A 19,984-nucleotide genomic window follows, 5' to 3' on the forward strand; every position below is an offset into this window, starting at 1 on the left:
GATTTACATGTTAAATTTTTGCTGCTGTAGTCAGACTGCAAGGAAGTAAGGGAAGGGAAGAATTCTTTCTTCATCCAGTATTTTTATATTGACAAAAGCCATAGTATAGTTGAACCTAAGCTAGAAAAAAGCAAACTAGAACAAAAGTACTGTATTCTGCTTCTAAATTAGGGAGATTGCTTATATGCTTTTTTTTAGCCTTGTCAAGTCTTTTTGGCCTGTGGATAGTCCCACAGAAGCTAAAAATATGAGCATCTGTGTGGGGGACACTTTATTTTTTCTGGTTACAAAGGCTTACCTGATTCTGCTCCATCCAACAGGGCATCTCCAGATAAAGTGCCTGGCCAGTGTTGTTCTGTTGTTTTAGCTACTTTGCTGTTATGGTGTTGTGTCATTATAGCATTTATGTTGTCAGTAATGTTCAAAAACTTCTTGTGCAAGTTGAGACAGATTGGAGTAAACAAGGTTGTATGCACATATAAAATCTTCTGCAGCAAGACAGAAAGTTACAGGACACAAGCCACTAAATTTATGAAACAGTGTAGGCTGTGACATTGTCCTTGCCTGTGAATTTACCCTTGCACTGATAAATGTAAGGAATTGTGTCTTGTAACTTTTGGAATTGCTTTATATTTTTTCAAAAGGAGCCTTTTGAGCATGCACAGACTGTCATTTATTCCATTTTATTCTCTAATAAATAACAGGCAGTTAATAGCGGATGGGACAGGTAAAATGTTGAGACATAAAGCTGGCCTGGAAGAACGTGGATTAGATTTTTAACTGCCTTTTGGAGCAGGTGGCTGGAAGGAGAAAGCATTAGGGAAGAGAGGGAAGTGTGTGTTATCATCCCAGAGATAAGCAGGAAGAAGAGGAAGGAAAACTGTGTATACCAGTGAATGTACTGAGAGGCAAGGGCAGGTTGTTCCTGGCCAGCTATAATTAGTGGCAACTTCTCCCTTGGGAGATTTAGGAAACCAGGCAGAGAAATGAGAAAGGAATGGATCTGTTGCCTAAAATATATGACTTTTAAAAAAAGCAACCAACCACTATACAAAGTCATCCAATATGCCAAGAATCAATTACTGTGAAGCAGTATGCCCAGTGAGGTGACTGGGAGGCTCAGAAGAAGGAAGAAATGAAGATCTTGGAGGTAAGGAACATCTTTGGGAGACAGGATCAGAGGTCACTGGATCCATGCACATCTCCCGCTATTTTCTTTCTACCATGGTCTTGCCAGAAAACTCTTTGTGGTTTTGCCCCAGATTTCCCTGTTGTGGTGACATTATGGAGGACTCAAACTAATGCATCAGTGGCTTTGGGGAAATCATGCCAGGTTTCCCTCCATTATTTCTTTGCAAAGTTCACTCATGTGGAAATAAGAATATTAATAGATTAGTTTTGTGGGATTCTGCTTCCAAAGCTTTTCCAGTGATGAATAGTGGAGTTGGATAGTCCTCAAATACTCTCAAATAAAAACTTTCTTCTTTTGTCTTCTTTTCATGACAGGATCACCCTGTGGTACTCACTCAATTTATTGAAGATGCCCGTGAGGTGGAAATGGATGCTGTAGCCAAGGCAGGAGGAGTAAGAACTTTGCTTTTCTTTAATATTAAACTTTTTTTCAGGATCGGAGATTTGCAAAAATGTGTGGTTTGAATGATTTACTATACAGCCATGGATTCGTGTTGAGAAGAGTAGAGAAACAAGAAAAGGTGAATTCATCTTAGGTTCAGAAACATTGTGTTTGAAAAGCTCAACCTACCTTATTGTATATGTCTAAATAGTTATTTTTTTAAGCATTGCTTACCCATGTGAATGGTTCCTTTAGAATATAATTTTTACTGGGTTTGCAAATCACTGGCTTCACAAATTACTTTCATCAGAATTATTCCAGCATGTGTTACAATATTACCACAGTTTTATTATCACAATTTCACCTTGCATTCTTTGCTAATCAAAGACGGTTCTTACAAAAAAAAATCCAAAACTTCTCATTTAATAGAAATATTCTGTTTTCAGTCTGAATTTTTAACCAGCAGACAAGATCACTTTTTCGGCATTGAGGTAGTACGCCTTGATGCAATTCATTCCATTTAAATCCTTAGGCCTGAATTTCCTGTGCTTGCTTTTCTCCATGATTAAAACACCACAGAAGAGTGGAAAAACATATATACAAATGAAGCTAGTCCATACTTGTTTCTGTTTGGGAGTGACAACTTTTTTCTGTTTGTGGCAAGCAGAACATAGAGAGCTGGTTTAAAGGTTAATTAGCTTTTACCTTCTGAGACAATGTGTCTTAGAGAGAGGAAGGAAGCCTTAGGATCTCCAGGCTATGGGAGGTTTTTTCATGTTTAGAGTTTTATTAGCTGTGGTATGAGACACTCACGTGATCCATTTGTTCATATGCCTTGTGTCTGCTTCGAGGCTATTGTCTCAAAAAATTGGGGAGTTTCTCTTTTTCCCCCCCTTATCTATATCCTCTTTTGGATACAGCTCTGTTCAGGAGACTGCTGGGCTGTACTTAGCAGAGGGCATGGAGATAGGACAGTTCATGAGAGAGGGTGAGTTGACTAACTACTCTCTCACTGCTGTTTGCAGGTTATCTCACATGCTATTTCAGAGCACGTGGAGGATGCAGGCGTTCACTCTGGAGATGCCACCCTCATGTTACCCACGCAGACTATTAGCCAGGGAGCCTTGGAGAAGGTAGGTATTGCACTAGCACTGAAAAGAGAAAAGAAAGTAAGACTTTGAATCTGCTTTCCCCATTTGCTTGGAGAGCTTAGAAGAGGAATTTGGGAGAAATCAAATCACCAATGTTTGTAAAGGCCAGCGTGATGTGTGGAAATGTAGAGTGTTATTGGGCCCCTTGTTATCGACTACACTACACATAGGATCATCTGAACTGTATCCCATTAATTCAAGCAGTAGATGTACACGCTTTCACACCTATTGGATTTTTTTGTTTGTTTCACTGGTTTAGGACTAGCAACCATGGCAGTAGAGGAATGTCTAATCTGTATATATGCCACGGTTCACTTTCCACTTCCTCTTCTCCCACAATCCTTAAATGGTTCGATCAGGTGTTTGACTTTCTAGCTGCCTGCCATTTCTGGAAAGGATATCAGGATGAACCCACCTCACCTAAACTTGACCTTCTCTCCTTTTGAGAATAAACCTAGGGATACAGTTAGCTGTTAAAATGCATTTTCTAAATTAAATGTGCCATCCCCTGTGATATCATCCTGGCAAGGATTTGCTCGGAAGTTAATAAGAGTTGTAGTGCCGTGGTCTGTGCTGCAGCTCTACAAGAATGTAGAAGGCATTGTTGCTGAAAATAGCCATCTACTGGAGCAAAGCTATTCAAATGCTTGTACTGAAATGGCACAGGAATTCTTGACAAACCTAGAAAATAAGATCATAGCGTTTTCTCTGAATTTGTTCCAGAGTATTTCTGCTGATACACTTCCCACTGATTTGTGATGGGACAGGCATGTTGGTGAAAGACTCTTGGGACACTTGGAAAACCAAGTAGATAATCTCAAATGTCAAAACATCATTATTCATTATTTCACCAAGAAAGGTATAAAGGCTCCAGTGTGCACTGTAGGGACTGCTACAGACAGGGCAGGTTTTTATGCTTTTTCTCTGTTTTTCCTGTGCTTACACACACAGACACACACACACACACACACACACACACACACACACATTTTTACTCCAGCCCTCAAATGGAGCTCCGGGCTCTAGATTACCAGGCAAATTAAATATATTTCCTTCTCAAAGATAATTCCATTGCCAAAAATATGCTGGGGCAGAGAGATGTGATTTTTGAAGAAATCGACATATAAGGTCATTTATTGACATGATGCTGTCTATTTTGTGGGATTTGTTTATAAAATATATATGCATTTTTAGTCTATTTATTTATGCATTTTTGTAGGTTAAAGCTGCGACAAAAAAGATTGCAAATGCCTTTGCCATCTCTGGTCCATTCAACATTCAGTTTTTGGTGCGAGGCAATGATGTGCTGGTAAGAGCTCTTGTGACTGTTGGAGGAAGTCAGGCTCTGCTTTAGACCGCTAGGTGCGTGGTTCCTGCGGTCCCTGTCATGGAAACTCTGTGGCAGTAGCAGCTGTGGGTTTCTAACCTGCTTTGTCTGAGGATGTGTAGTCACCTGTAGTCACCTGTACAGGCTACCTGTAGTCACACAGCTCTCCCTGTCTGTGTGGGAGAGAGCATCCTCCGCTGCCTTCACGTTGTGGGTGAAGTGAATCTGGTTGCATTGTTTGTCAGCAATAGCTTTATTTCTCTGTGGGTTACTGTCCTTCCCAAAACTATCAGGATGGACAGCATTTGGACCTGCACCTCATCCTATGAACTGAATATCATTGCTTTTAGATCTCTGATATCCTCTCTCATCTTTAGATATATTTCAATTATTAAAATATGCCTTCCAAGTCTTTGGAAAGAAAACAAGGTAATTTAAGTTTTTAAGTCTTTAATATAAGCCATTAAGATGGTTATATAAATAGCATGGTCCTAGTAGCTATCAGTAACAGAGGTACAACTGATATCTGACCCTTTGGGGGTGACAGTTGACTTTCTGTTGCTAATGGAAGGAGGTCAGAGGAGTATGAGCAGAATATGACTGAGGAAATGGTGAACCGAAAGAAAACTTGTCATGGTATAGAAGATGCACTGATGGTGAAAGATCCTTTTTGGGCTATCAGTTGAGAAAAATGTACTTGCCTTTCTTCACATTTCTTTTTCACACATAGTTATTCAGAAACTCCTCAGAGGAACAGAATGGAGTTTTTCCATTACTTACAGTAATTCTTCTTTTGCTATTGATATCCATGGTGTGCTTCTCAGCAGGATGTAGAACTTCCTTGTTTCTTGCTTAGGTCACTGAATGACTTCTGCATGTAGATGAGGGAGGTCGTTAAGGATAACCCAGTCATTTATGAAGTGCCATTACCATGCAAAAAGAGCAAAGTGGGCTTTTGAAGGTTGTACCTAATGCCTGTGCGTAAGTTTCCACATCTCTTGCACACTGACTTAGGGTATAGTACAACAGTTTTTTCGAAATTGTAATTTTCAGACAGCAGAGATAAAACTCGGTTGCAGAACACCAAGCTCCTCGTATCTCAAGCTGACCACTCCCCATCCCTCATTGCTGCTTGTGATATTGAACACAATTTCCATGTCTCTTATTTGGCAATCTGAAGAGCATCTCTGCCAAGAGGAGTGAGAACTGATTTCCAGAAACATGAATCAATCTATTACTTCACTGCACAGTACCTGACCCTGGTATTTCTTCTTTTTAATCTGAACAGGTAATAGAATGCAACTTGCGGGCTTCACGCTCCTTCCCTTTTGTATCAAAGACTCTGGGTGTGGACTTCATCGATGTGGCCACAAAAGTGATGATTGGAAAAGAGGTTAATGAGTCATCTCTCCCTACACTGGAACGTCCCATTATTCCCTCCAAATATGTTGGGATTAAGGTATGGTTTCCAGAAGAACACAAAAAAAACCTAGAGTGCAGCCAGCACCTAGTGCCTTAATAGGCAATTAGTCTTTAATGCCTAGATAGAACAATTTACTCATTGGCCAGAGGCCAAACTGCCCTTTTGCAGTTTCTGTTAAGTTAATGTATGTTGAGAATTTTGGAGAAAAATAAAAGGAAAAATATCCAGTGATGATTAACAAAATCAATCTCCCTGTATTTCTTACTTCTATTCTGAATCATGTTTGTGAACTGCATAATAAATATGCACCTGTTTCATAGTGCTATCTAATATATACATGGACATGTACAAATTGGCGTTTTGAGTGGGGCCAAGATTTTACTTTTCATAATTACTAAGCTTATACAGCACCCAAGATACCAAAGTGTACTCTAGATATTTTTGAGTGCTTAGTGGAAGAAAAAAAATTAATTGGACTTCCTAATCATAAAAATCTAGAACAGCAGTGCAGAAAATTCAGTGGCTAATGAGAATTGTTTGTACGGAAACTTTCAAGCTTTAGTAGCTTCCATATCAAGTGAAAATTGAGGAAATGGAAAACATCTAACTTCTTTCTTCTACTAGAATGTTCAGACCTATTAAAATACCAGCCAAATCTATGGCCCAGGCCAGCTCAAGTTGTTGGCAAGTCAGTCAGTCTAGAAGTAGCTTTACATTTTATTTTGATATCACAGATAGGCATTATCTGAAATTCTAATCTGAGACTTTTTTTTGGTGAGTCTTACTTATTTTTATAAATTTCTATTATTTAGACCTGGAGCTTCTGCACTGTTGTTAGCTAAACTGCCAAGAGTTTTGTCTCTCCTGGGAATGTTGGCTGCAGAGTAGAAAACCCAACTATATTCTTGAAAAATTCACTACAAAGCCTTTTATACTGCTTGTGTTCTGTGTGGATTTGTCAAATATAAAAACCTGCTAATACCTTTGGAAATGCTAAACTTTGAAAAATATTCAAGTTAAACCTGGTTCTCATTATTCATGCATCGTATTTTCTGTCCTCTTAAGTTTTTATTGCTAGGAATATTTGCATGGAAATGGGATTTTATTCCTCCAGCAGTTCTTAAATGCTCTGAAAAGAGAATAAGAAACTGTTTACTTCTTTCTCAACATAGCTGCTCCTTTGTGGATTGGGAGTCCCACCGTTTTAGCTTTAGTGATTTAAATATTGTCTTGCCATATTTGTTTGCAGAGTGATGCAAGTATCACGACCTGACCAAGATTAAATCCTGGGTAGAGCATAACTGACCAAGTTTTAAATAGGATTTATTTGCAGTACCAGAGTCTGCTCCTGCTGATGCATTTTCATGCTCATGGCAGACAAAAGTTAGGGAGTTGTTGGAAGGCTTTTGTTGCTTGTTGCCTTTCAAGACAATACATGCATTAAAAATAATCCACCTTGATTGCCATATCTCAGCTTGAGACTGTAGAATTGGCCACTGTAAACACTTTCTCTTTACTTATAGAAGAAGCAAAACTGATCTAAAAGTCTTGAAGACAGATGACATTTTTTTGAGAAACCTTTTGCAATGAATTTCCGCTGTCACATTTTAGTTGGTCATTGTTAGGTGTCATGAAACAGAAGCTGTCTTGTCTGTGGTGTTACCCTCAGAAAAGTCTGAGAACAGAATGACGTCTTTGGATTTAAAAATAGTTTCTTTTTTAAGCAGCAAGGCTACTGTCTTTATGCAAGTGTTATTAGTAGTTTAAGATGAAGAGAAGCCCTATAGAAAATTACTCCCTAGCAGAAAATTTGTTCTGTGTTTGCCACATGTGGTCATTGGCTCTTTAACAGAGATATTTTTTTCTCTCTTCTTTTTTTGGTGGGTTTTTTGTTTGTTTGGTTTTTAATGTCAAATTAGCCAAGAGAACTCAGATACCACAATGTCCTAAGTCCTCAGATAATGATGATGATCAGGAGTTTTAATATGTTCATAGAAAAGATAAAAAAAAATTAGGCCTGTGTATTTGAGGTGGGGAGAGGGAAAATCTGAAAATCATTTGCAAAATTTTAGCTGATTTATACCAAGAGTGCGCTCTTGTGGAATGGTTTGATTTCTGTGAATGAAAAATTTCTGTTGGAGAACAGTTTTATCAGCAAAAATGACTGACTTTGAATAATCTCTCCTTGTTTCATAAATTAGATGCTTCACAGCCTTTCTGTTTTAAATGTGTCCTAAAAATGATAGTGATATTGGGTACCATGGATTAGAAATCTGCCATCAGAATGTGAGCAGGATTGCAAGAGTTAGAAGGATGATTTAGGGGTGAAATACGTGTTTACTTGGTACAGTCCATCATGAAGATGCTGGGGGAACTAATTTCCCAAATACTCCTTGCTTATCAGCCTTTAACCAGTGCTTTTTTTGGATTAATTAATGTCTATTTCTTTCTGTCACTTCCAGGTGTAGCTGGATTTTTTTAATTTTTTTTTTATGAGCCATTAAATTTTCATTCTCTTTCTCCTTCCCCTCCTCTTTCTTTCACCAGGCCCCAATGTTTTCCTGGTCCCGTTTGAGAGATGCTGACCCTGTTCTCCGATGTGAAATGGCCTCTACTGGGGAGGTATCTTTTAGATTTGTTTTTTTTTTTAAAAAAACAAACAAACAACAAGTTGCTTTTAAACATAATGAATCTTTGAAAGTGATCTTATTACTGCCTGAACCATGATGGCATCTATAGCTTCTTCAGAAAATTGAAAACATCTTTCTTATCTGTGAAAACACATTGTCCTGTAAAACTCAGTTTATTCAGCCACTGGATGTCCCTCTTTACCTGCATGTCACTTCCCTGAGCTGGACCTCATTGGTGTGACAGCCTGAAATGAGTTTATCTGAGAGCTGTCGGGTTCTGGGAGGTTCTTGGTGTTGTCAGTCTGCTTTATGAATCAGCTGCTTCTAGACAGACAAGTGCTTACAGCTTTCAAAACCTTCCTTCAACACATGCCAGCATAGCAATATTGAGACTCCAGGTCATGAGTATTTGGTCTTGGAACGTGCTAGTTACTTAAAGGCAACAAATATGTATGGTGATGCTTTTGTTGTTGCCTGGAAACCATCAGGGTATGTCCCAAAGTGCAAAAGGTGAGAAAGAGTGAAAAAAATGTGATGGCTGCAGTACTGACTGTTGATAGGTTGAGGAGGAAATTCAGCTACTTTACCCACTCTCTCTACAAGAGGGTTGTGAGGTGCTTCTGAAATGTGCCCGTGGTGTATGGATGGCACAAAGCTGTTCCTCTTCCTGCGTAGGCTCAGCACTGATGGGAGCTCTCACTCCTTAAGGGGTACAAGTGTCCATCTACATCCTTTGAAGAGATATTAACTCATCTAGAACAAAGAAGTTTGTTGATGAGTTATTGCTGAGCGGTCAGTAGCTTCTGTAGATATACCCATGCTATCTTTAAACTTGCTTGCTCTGTTACCTCTAGAAAAGAGTCATGGTAGCAAGGGACTTACACTGGGCTGGAAAGCGATTAAATACTGAGGCAGTTAGATTAGGCTTAACTCTGCTTTACAGGCAGGTGGCAGAGCCTGGGCTGCTTCATTTGATGTGTGCTTGGGTATGTCTACATGAGCTGTTTTTGTTAGGAAAGACTTACCATTTTAGTATGAAAAAGAGCTATACCCAGATACCTGGTAAGAACGGCCTTAGGTCTGCTATATCTCTCCAGAATTACTTTATTTTGCTCTTTATAATGTGTGGGAAATCAGTATTGCAGAAGATTTCCTTTCAATGTAGTTAATGGGCAGAAAAAAGCCAAGTGACTTCCATGACTTCCTTATTTTCAGAACAAAATTGACTACACAGACACTCACCCTGCGCCCTTCCCCCCCCCTCCACGCACTCCCCCCACCAAAAAAAAAGAAAAAAAAAAAAAGAAAAATGTAACTAAGGGCAAGAATTATTTTTCTGAGCTTTATATGGAGTTGGAGATTACCTTGGTCATAAGGGAGGGATTATTAACTTTTATGAGTTGGAAAGATCCATATTCACAAATGCCATAAAATGTGACAGTTCTGAAGGTCTTTCTTCAGAGTGAAGAAAGGATAATAACTTGCTTTGGGTAAAATGCTCAATTATTCTTCAAAGACATTTTTCACACACACGGCTTGATTTAGGCTTGAATTTGTCACATCAGTCTGGCAGAGATCTATTTTGCTGGAAGTCGTGGTTCCCACACCAGTAGAAGACACAGATCCCTTTGAGTATTGTTGCTGTTTTGACCACACTGTAATGATAAAACCTCTCCCAGCAGGCTGTAAACCCCTGGCCCAAGCCTACAAGGCAGGGGGCTGTCTGTGACCCTAGAAACTCCAGGACATATATAAACCCTCAGCCAGATACACTGTAGAATAGCCTGAACACTCAAGGATGAGTTTTTAGAGAAAAGCTGAGATAGGAGTTATCATGATTTTTTTTTTTTTTATCCCTTCCCTTGTGGGATTTTTGTTTGTTTGTTTGTTCTTTTTTTTACTTCAGAAGATCTGGCAAATCATCATTTGTTCTTCTTCTGACATGAAATACTGGTTTCTGCTCACCATGGTAACAGTGAGACCATGAATGTGAGGGCTCACTCAGTGATAGGAAGGACCATAAGAGGAAAATGGGAGAGCAGTTCTCAATCAGCCCCTTTATCCCATCTGTATGTGTGTGTAGATTTGTTATTTCAAAAAGAAAAATCTGCGATGGTTTCTGTTCTGTTTTTCAAGTGTGGAGTTGGACAGAAAAAGTGAGGGTTGGGGTTTTTTTTTGTTCTTTTTTAACTTTCACAAAAGCTCATGCATTTTTCTTTTTGCCATCAGAATTCCGAATTTTGGTAAGGAACACAGTTTAGTTCTTTCAGAAGATCATGACTGTGTATCAGTCTGTAAGCAACTGAGCTCCACAGGCAGTTGTGAATGATGGAGAACAGCTAAATTAATTTTATTGATTTATCAAGTTTCTGTTGATATAAAATAAATTATTATGAACTGGCATGATTGCTTAGTTGTTTTCCTAAGTACATACTAAAATTTTACTTGAATTTCGGCCATCCGTGGACTTTTAATAGAAAAGCATCTTTATATACTGTGGTTTATCTTTACAAGAAGTGCCAGAAGTACATGACAGCACAAGTGGTGTCTTACCCCAGTTTGCAGTGCACACACACACCAACATGCCTGCACGCAGAACACTCACTAGTACATAAGCATTATATAATCTTAAACAATTTGCAGTGCACTCACAAACACTGGAGCAGAGGCTGTGTACAGCATTCCCATCACTCATCAGAATCAATTGTTGTTACTCCTCGGTGTGCTGTTTGAAATGAAAGTGTTGCTTATTCCTTTGTTATTGCTTCATTAAAATTATTAGGTTTGTCTGCAATGATTTTCTGATTTATTTCCCCTCCCTCCTGCTTGCAGGCTCCATGCAAAAGCAGTTTGATTCTGTGTGAAGTCAAAAGAGCGTATTTAAAAATTTCACTCCTGTTTCTTATTAAAGCAATGTTCTTGGGTTGTTTCTGATTTTTTCCCCTCATGCCACCACCTTTGTGCCTTTTCCCAGGTCGCCTGCTTTGGGGAGGATGTGTATTCTGCCTTCCAGAAGGCTATGCTTGCCACAGGGTTTACGTTTCCTAAGGAAGGAATTTTGATTGGAATACAGGTGAGTCCTAAAAATCAAAGCTGAGAAAGGACTGACACAGAGGAACTCATTAACTGTTGCCTTGTTTTCATTCATGTGTCTTTATGGCTTAAATGTGCTTCTCTGCTGTCCATCTTGAAGTGCAGTAAGAAAGTGAGGAACAAACACCATGGATAGATCTTTACTGGGTTCCCTGGGTATGGCCTACTTTTTTCCCTCTGGCTCCTGACAGTTTCTACTGGGAGCTGCAGAAGTTTGCTGGGGGCAAAATCCCAGGATTGCTGCAAGCAGAGGCCTGGGATCAGAGGTTATAGAAGCCACCTTCCTGAGGGGAACAAAGCCCATAGATGATCACTTCAGAGAAACATCCCAGCTAGAACTCAGAGCTCACTCCCTGCTCCCTCCCAGATGGGAGCCCTGGGAATACTACTTTCCAATCCTGACGTATAAACTCCTTTTATCTGTACATTGCGTCTAGACCTGTTGAAATCAGTTCCCCTCCACTCCTCAAAACAGTGAGACAGTATCCATACCACAAAGCTGGACCTGTAAGCATTCCCAGTAGATGGCATAGATTTCACTTGAGGCAGAGCAGTAATGTCATCTGACAATGTGGAAAAGATGATGTTGTCAGGGTATCATGGGGCTAGTTATTGGTGTGACACTGTCAGTCAGTGAGACCTCCACAAGGTATGACACAGTCACGTTCCCCTCCTCACTGGAGTAATGATGGGAATATACTTGAGTGCAGTGGAGTGAAGGATTGAAGGAGAGCAGTCTTCACACTGTAGCCTGCTCTTCTGGCTGCCTAGAGGCATGGCTGCCATTCTTCCTTTCCCTGTTTGATGATGGTGTGTGTCGTGTCCAATATTGCTCACTACTGCACAGCTCCTATCAGCTCGGAGTAAGTAGCTCAGAAAGGAAGAACCAACACTACATTTGTGTAGTAATGTTTCTGGTTTCCATATCTTGCCAGAGTGCTCTCCTCTTAGATACTGCATCTCGGATAAATATTCTGCGGGTCCAGTGATTCCATACCAGACTAGAACTTGGACTTTAGAGTTTAATCTCTTGCTGTCAGCATCCCTCAAAGTTGCTATGTGACAGAAGGTTTAAACAGTGTTCTTATGGGAATGTCCTTCAGTGCTATGGCTTCTGCAAAGAGTCCCTACTTACAGAAGTTCCTGATGGGCTTGCCACAGGAACAGCCCTACTCTATTCACAGTTCTGCATCAGTAAGTAGGACGTGTGTTTCAGGATGAAAAGGTAGCTAGTCAGGAACAAAAAAACTTTGGTTCTTTATCACAGGGTAGTTACTAACTGCAGGAGGTGCTGAAGTCAGATACACTTGTAAACCTTCAGGTGTGTACATGTTTCTCAAAAAAATCAGGTATTTCCATTGCAACTAGCACATTCTTGGGCCATTTCCCCGTTGTACTAAGGTTATGCCCTACACAACTGCATAAATCCAATAAAACATAAAACCAGAATACATTAATTTTCCTGTCAGACAACTGAGGTGTGAAAAATGTGTTGGGCTGTCTGTTCCAACAGAGGATGTGAAGGAGGTGTGTGAAGTGTGGCCAGAAAGGAATACGACTTCTGCTAACACAGGTCATTGCTTAGTCCTTAAATACACACATATGTACACACATCTGTGGATTGGAGCTGTTGCTCTGAGTTACCTCAGATTAGCAGAAGTCTTTACTTGCTATCTAGATAAAGTTTAAAAGTTCACTATGAAACTCTGGGCAGATTAGATACCTGTGTATCTAATCACTGCAGATTTTAAAACAGCATTTAAAAAAAGGGGAAAAGAAAAAGCCCAGTGTTTAGAATTTAAGCCTGCTATTTTCCTGATAGCAGCTAAAAGGGAACAGGCAGCAGAGAGTAATTTTAGCTATAGAAAGCATTTATGTAGGTTCTGTGTCAGTATCTGTTAAGATGAACCAAATGTTCTTTGTACAAAGCTCTTAAGAAAAAAAAAGATAAAACAACCCCAAAAGCCCAACACCTCAAACCTTTTAAAAGTAACAAGATTCTGTCCTTTTTAATGAGTGGTTTACAGTTCATTTTCTTGCAAAAGAGACTTGAAAACAACAGATCAATTGCTTACAGGTCTCTCTTCATCTCAGCATATTTCTTATATAATTAAACTCCAAAACAAGAAGAGTAAAGTTAATGTTGAGAACCGGGTATTGCTCCCTCACCACTCCAGAGTTTGTCACCTACCTACTTTTCAATGGTTCAAAACAGAGGGGAAATAAAGCCTTGTAAGAGGGGAAGGTTGAAATCCTGACCTAGACCTGACGTGTAGATTATGAGTGGTCTTCCCTGAGTATTGCAGGCACAAGGATCAGGACCGAAGGCAGGCTGTGAACACGAGCAGCACTGTTCTCATTTTAATCACAAATGTAAGGTCATGTACCTCAAACTGGCCAAGTTGTCAGTGTATCCTCAGAGGGAAAACAGAGGCTTAGAAGGACAGATACCAGGTCACCCCTCTCCATGATCACTTAGTGTTTAGTTGCCATTGCTGTGGGGGGGTGACGGGGTGGAGGTCCCTCCCCAGGCAGAGGCCCCTGGCTTTCAATCTGTGGGATGGTTTGTGTAAGCTGTTCTGCTGCACTTGGGGCTGATTCTTGCCAGAAGCACGTACACCAGCCCACTTGGTTGTCTCTGAGGAAGGTGCTATGTTTCATCTACAGTGGATGGTGAACTCAAAACATACCCAGCTTTTGGAGGCTTCATTGCTTCATGATTAGTTGCATGCTCTGATTTTTAGACTGGACTTTTAGGTCTTGCAAAGAGAGAAATAAGAAGCTAAAAGGTGATGAATTCTGCTTCCCTCAAAAGTGTTTAGGCTCAACATATTTAAGTTATTCGGTATACTGCACCTTTATGTCATTGCTATTAATTATGTGGAGGTGAGAGGAGGCTGCCTTCTTGTGGGTGAAAATCAAATAGCTGTAATTAACAATAGTAGAGAGGAAGATCTTTGTTTCCTTGCAAATGTTTCACTTGGGTATTTTGCAGATCAAAGCTGCGCTGCAATCTGCAGTCCAAACAGGTCCCAATACGTCCAGGCAATGAACCCAGCCTTGCAGAGAGGCTTTCATGTTAGTGTACTTACAGGTTGCAGTTCAGCAGTAATCCTACTAGGGCCACGCAGAAATGCTGCTAACAAAGCGATCATCCTGAAGGTCAAACAGGCCAGCACTCCCTGACAGCTGCAGGACAGCATGAGGCAAGTTGGGCAGCCAGCCAGGCCCATGAGTCCGCTGGATTGTCCTTCAGTTGTGAGCGCTCTGACATTGCACAGGTTGAGGTTCCCCAGCACTTTAAAGGCCTGATGTTGTCTCAGGGTAAATGGAGTATGGCTTTCTTGTTAGACAGATGAATCTCTGCCAGTTTATGCAAGCTGATAATCTGACCTCTTTTTTTTTATTTATTTTTTCACAATTTGGAGAAATCTGTGATGCTGAAACCCTGAGTCTGCCATTAAATAATTTATATTTTATGCAAGAGGAGTTGAAAAGCTCATTTTATTTTCTTTCTTGATTGGGCTATTCAGTGATATCTCTGGGATGGAGTGCATCTGTCTTACATCTGTGCTGGTGACCACGAGATGCGGAAAGCATTGATGGAGTATTTTATTTTTAAATCCCAGCACTCCAAGTCTGTTGTTTCAAGGTAACCTTCTGCCTTGATTCCTTACATACCAGAATTTTTGCATGCTCCACACTGGATTTGGATACAGAATTCAACATTATCACAGGAGATGAGCTGGCTTCATTTTGAGCTGGATCTTAGTGAGAATTGATGTAGCTGCATTGAATTAACTGAGGATGTAGCCCTTTACAAATAGCAAGGTGTGCTAGCAAACATGAGAGAGGTTATAAGAAATAGAATTTTTCCGATAAAGGAAAAAGAATAAAATTCTCCTACAATAAATATCTTCCACTAAATAAATCTGCTTGTACTTTTCACCTTTAGTAACTAATGGTTTCTTACACAGGTTCTTTCAGCCAGCTTGTAAATCTGAGGCTGCTCTGATGCAAGCTGACAGCTGTAATTTCTTTTCATGGAGAGGCTGTTTTATGTGTCACAAGTGTTCAGTATGTGTTGGATAGAAGTTTATAATACTGTTGTGAAAGCCAACCCCCCTGACCAGAAGGCAGAACCATTCTCTCTGACTGGGAAGCTGCCAACCCTGTCACATTGTATATTTATATTTTCCATGTAGTGTACAGAACAAGATGGCTTTCAGAATGAGGTTCTTTCCAGAGTGCTCAAAAAACGCTCTATTGACTCCTTTTCTTCATAGGAAATCGTTCACCCTTCAGAATATTGCTCTCTCACCCATAAAGGTTAAGCAATCTGTAGCTCCAGCAGGGACAGAGGAGCTTGCAATAATCTTACTCGCAAATGGCCAGACCAGGCTGGGGTTAAAAGTGAGGTTTGGCCTGCCTTGGTGATGAGAAGGGCATGTGTTGCTTCTGATCTTTGCATTGCTGTACCTTCAACATACCAAAAATGTTATGCTGGGATCAAATTTTCACTCACCTGTTGCTCTGAAATGGCTTGTTGAAGTGCAGATGTCTACAGGAGGTCATCTTATTTTTATTTCTTCTAAATTATGTTAGATCTGGGTATGCATTATGACAGTCTTTCAGAGGTGCCCTAAGTACCTAGGTGTTCAGGTCCTCATGGGAATAGGATGTCCCAGTCTCCTGAATGGCTTTGTGTTTTCCATTTCCATATGCCCATGGGAGTTAGAAACAAACTCACACATGGAGAGGCACTTCTTCATGTGAATGTGCAAACAGAGCATTGAAAGGCAGCCCAAAGCCTGTCCGTATATGTTATCTGCCAGGAGAGAAGGCCAAATGTCTGAGCAATGATTGAAAAGATGTTTAAGAGCAGAGGAGTCTCTAGTTGGTGTATTTGAGAGAGCAAATGCCCAGATGCTTAATATGCAGTAGTAAATCTTCCCTAGTTGCAATCAGACTTGGTATAGGAACAGTTACCCTGGTGTTTGTAACAAAATATGTCTTAGCTGGGAGTGACTTGGGCTTCAGGATCCATTTAGTTTTCTTGGAAAGACACTGTACATGCACATTCACACATGTCTGCCCACATAGACAAGCACACTCTCAGCACAGGAAGGTGTATTTGCCTCTTAGCAGCGTCTGTCGGAGCTCTGTGTTGCCCAACAGAACACTGTTTCTAAATCCTAGCTTTGATGCTGTATCTAATAAATTTCCTTTTCCAGAAGTCCTTCCGCCCCAGATTCCTCTGTGTAGCAGAACTACTGCATGAGAAAGGTTTCAAGGTAGGTGGTTTCAGTTATTTAAAGCTGGAGGGTTTTCCAAATCTGAAATGTACTCGGCCTGCTACAGGAATGGAGAATGTTTATTTGGAGATAGAAGAAAAAAAAAAAAAAAAGGATGTTTTTCAAAGGACAACAGGGATTTTTAGTTGAGTGATCCATAAAGTCAGCAGGTATCACCCAAATAAAAGTTTTCATGGTTGTTTAATTGAACAAACAGGACTAAGTCATGAGGGCAAGAACAACTTTGCTATCAGCCTGCTGCAAAGATATCACATTATAAACTCCTCTAAGTTCTCCAAGAAACAATAATGCCAAAGGACGCCATGTATGAAAGGGGGGGAGGAAGGGGAAGCATTTTATATGGAGAAGGTCTTTACAGTGCTTTATCTTCAGTGATATTCACAAGCTGCAGACATATGAAATGTGTAGTGTTTACATCTCTCATGTAACTCTTCTGCATCATTTTGCATCCATATCCCTACTGAAAGGTAACTAACAACATTGCCACAGAAGATGGGGAGAGCTTTTTAGTATTAAATACTATTTTCTTCAGTGGCATTTGTCTAACTATTGCATTTACAGTTCTGCCTTGCAAAACTTAGTGCTAGGAGGAAAAAAAGAAAAAAAAAAAGTGATTGAACGTAAGCCCTATTGAAAGTAAGAGAGATTTAGATTTTCCTAAGCCTCTTAACTGCTTCTGGATGTGTTACTACCATTTATTGACCATCTTCCATCAGCAAATCATCGATAACAGAAAGTTGGGAAAGTCATACTGTTCTTTGTGTGTCTCTCTATATTGAGAGACACCCTTGTGATGAAAAATGCCCTCCAAAATCATCTCTGGCAACCAGGCTGCATTTTGGGTCAGACCCACATGAGTTAAATGAAAAGTTTCCGTATTATGAAGCACATGGTAAGAAACCTTTTTTTCCCCTGCACAGCTTTATGCCACAGAAGCAACTGCAGATTGGCTCAATGCTAACGGTATCCCGGCAAATCCTGTGGCATGGCCATCGCAGGAAAGCCAGAGTCTCAGCCTCCCTCTGGTCAGGAGGTAAGAGCCATACTCACCTTGTCAAATTTGTGATAACATCCAGGACAGCAAATACAAGGGGCAAATTGCTGGTCCTGTTGAGATTCATTATAATGATTTAATGGGACTTCAGGATTCGATCCAAAAGTTTTGTTTTCTCTGATTCTGTCTGGAATTGCCCCAGCAAGGAGGTTTCAGCTTAATTCATGAACATCTCATTGAACAGTCCTATTTAATATGTCTTGAATGTATTACTCCATGTTATGTTTTCATGCAAGGGTACGTGGGATCTGAATATCTAGCCTTTAATAACAGTCAGTCATACCTTTAACAGAGTTGTGCTGAGCTGTATGAAGGTTGAATATGGCTTTGCATCACTGAATAGAACAGAAATAAAGCCCAAATTCCTGAGTCTGTTTAGTGCCTCATCCCTCCTTTCTTGGGATGTAAGACTAAACTGAAATGAAAATTTTGTGTTGTTTCCCTGCATGCCTGTGCTATTCACCATAGATTTTCATTAAGCAAGACACACTGTGATACTGTCTTGTGCATTATCTCTACAGGCTGATAAGAGATGGGAAAATAGATCTGGTGATTAACCTGTCTAACAACAACACTAAGTTCGTCCATGATAATTATGTGATCCGGAGGATGGCTATTGACAGCGGGATTGCTCTGCTCACTAATTTCCAGGTACTTCCCATGTTGTTCTTTCTCCTCTTAGTCATAAGAGCCTTCAGAACTTTTAAGCACTTGTGACTTTAGGTTCCAGTCTGTTTGGACCCCTATTATCTCTGACAAAGAATAATGTGCCAGAAAATCATGGCAACACAATTGTTTGAATCTATTTTCATTTTGCTATTGTACAAAATAACATCGCTCAAAGTAAAACAAGAAAGAAGAAAATCTTGAGTCCTGTACTGCAGCTGAAGTTGTTGCTGTACCATTTTCACTTCAGAGCAAACCTCTTGCACAGGATTGTCTGTAACATGTTTAAACTATGCATGGGAACAGTTTTGTAGTGGGATGTTTTTCTAGTACAGTCCTTAAACCTTAGAGCAGGATGTAGAGCAGGGCTTTCTTGAATGATCCTAGATGCAATCCAGTTCCAAAGTGCCATCCAAGTGGAATTGCTGCCTGTCCTGATGTAGTCCCCAATTGCCATTCATTATTTGTTTTTAGCTCCTGACAAACCCCTTTCACATTCTGATGGGGGAAGAGGTATTTGGTGATGCAAAGTGGGACTCCTGCTGCCAGCAGTATCTTGACTTCCTTTGCAAGTGGCTTCAACTGTCACAAAAGGGCTTCATCTGTCTCTCATTAAGCACAGCAGCCACATTTCTGTTGATTTCACTGGGTGCTGATGTGGAACCCAGTGACTTGAACTGGCGTCCAGCTGTGCAAAATCTTCTGCTGTGATTGGAGTGAGTGGGGAGCAGAGACAGCGCCAAGCTGTAGGTTCATAGACAGGATAATGCCAAACATGATTAGCAGCGATGGGAAATTGAAGACCCATCCTCTGCCTAGTAGTGTAACACACCCTGACAACCAGAATGGGGGTCCCCATCCAAAATTTATTACCACACCTGCTTGATGCATTTCACTGAACCCTTTTGATTGCAGAGTTTTAATCTCAAAGTTTGAGAGAGGAAAACAACCCTGTGTTCTTTTAAAGGCTGGGGCTGTAGGGAGAAACAATAGCTCTCATGGGACAGAGCTGTCTTGCCAAAGAAGCCCAGCACCTCTACGTCTCTCCAGCCACACAGGCAGTCTCCAAAGGGCTGGAGCAAACACCCATGCACAGTCACCTTGAAATTGGTATTGATTTGGATGGGCTCAAGGACTGGACCTGCACAGCGTAGTTTCAGGGTGACAGTGCAGAAGTGTGGAGCCTGCTCGATTACTTGGCCTTCTGCAGAAGGCTTTGCAATGCTCAGTCCTGTTCTGCTTTATATTGACAGGTGACAAAGCTTTTTGCTGAAGCTGTCAAATACTCTGGGAAACTGGACTCCAGGAGTCTCTTCCACTACAGACAGTTTGACAATGGAAACACTGCATAGAAGAACTATCTCCAACCTGCAATCTTACTCCTTCTGGCACCACAAAAAGGAGGGGATCTCAGATCACCCACCTAACCATCTTTCCATGTGTTTTATAGCATCCGCTCTGATTGTTTTTACAATTTACACAAACTAATTCCTAGCCAATACTTTTGATGGCTCATTGGAAAGCCATCCTCTCCCCAGCCTCTCCACCATCTTCTCCCCATTTCCACATAGGATCAAATAATAGTTACTTACTAGATGGGTAGATCCAGATATCACCATAGCAGAGGAGGTGAAAGGAGAAACAAGTGATCCTACATGGGGGTTGTTCTTTCTTTTCATAACCAAGCCTGCTCCTCCTTAGGAACACCTTCCTTGGGTCCATCGTCAAAGCTATTCTCATGCTGGACTACTA

The 19,984-nt window shown here is 40.5% G+C and overlaps 1 protein-coding gene across 1 annotated transcript in view; it reads left to right on the forward strand.

The window, feature by feature from the left end:
- CPS1 (carbamoyl-phosphate synthase 1) overlaps positions 1-19,584 on the forward strand; it is a gene marked incomplete at its 5' end in the record, with an annotated part of 61,823 nt that extends 42,239 nt beyond the window's left edge. The window contains 10 exons of the mRNA XM_010176748.1: positions 1,507-1,584; positions 2,599-2,706; positions 3,944-4,033; positions 5,340-5,510; positions 8,022-8,096; positions 11,079-11,177; positions 16,432-16,491; positions 17,433-17,545; positions 18,088-18,217; positions 19,486-19,584. Of these exons, the coding sequence (XP_010175050.1) occupies positions 1,507-1,584; positions 2,599-2,706; positions 3,944-4,033; positions 5,340-5,510; positions 8,022-8,096; positions 11,079-11,177; positions 16,432-16,491; positions 17,433-17,545; positions 18,088-18,217; positions 19,486-19,584 (1,023 nt within the window). The remainder of the gene's footprint in view (positions 1-1,506; positions 1,585-2,598; positions 2,707-3,943; positions 4,034-5,339; positions 5,511-8,021; positions 8,097-11,078; positions 11,178-16,431; positions 16,492-17,432; positions 17,546-18,087; positions 18,218-19,485) is intronic.
- Between the last annotated feature and the right edge of the window lie 400 nt (positions 19,585-19,984).

This window comes from Antrostomus carolinensis, unplaced genomic scaffold, assembly GCF_000700745.2.
Source record: "Antrostomus carolinensis isolate BGI_N321 unplaced genomic scaffold, ASM70074v2 scaffold5711, whole genome shotgun sequence".
Taxonomy (NCBI): domain Eukaryota; kingdom Metazoa; phylum Chordata; class Aves; order Caprimulgiformes; family Caprimulgidae; genus Antrostomus; species Antrostomus carolinensis.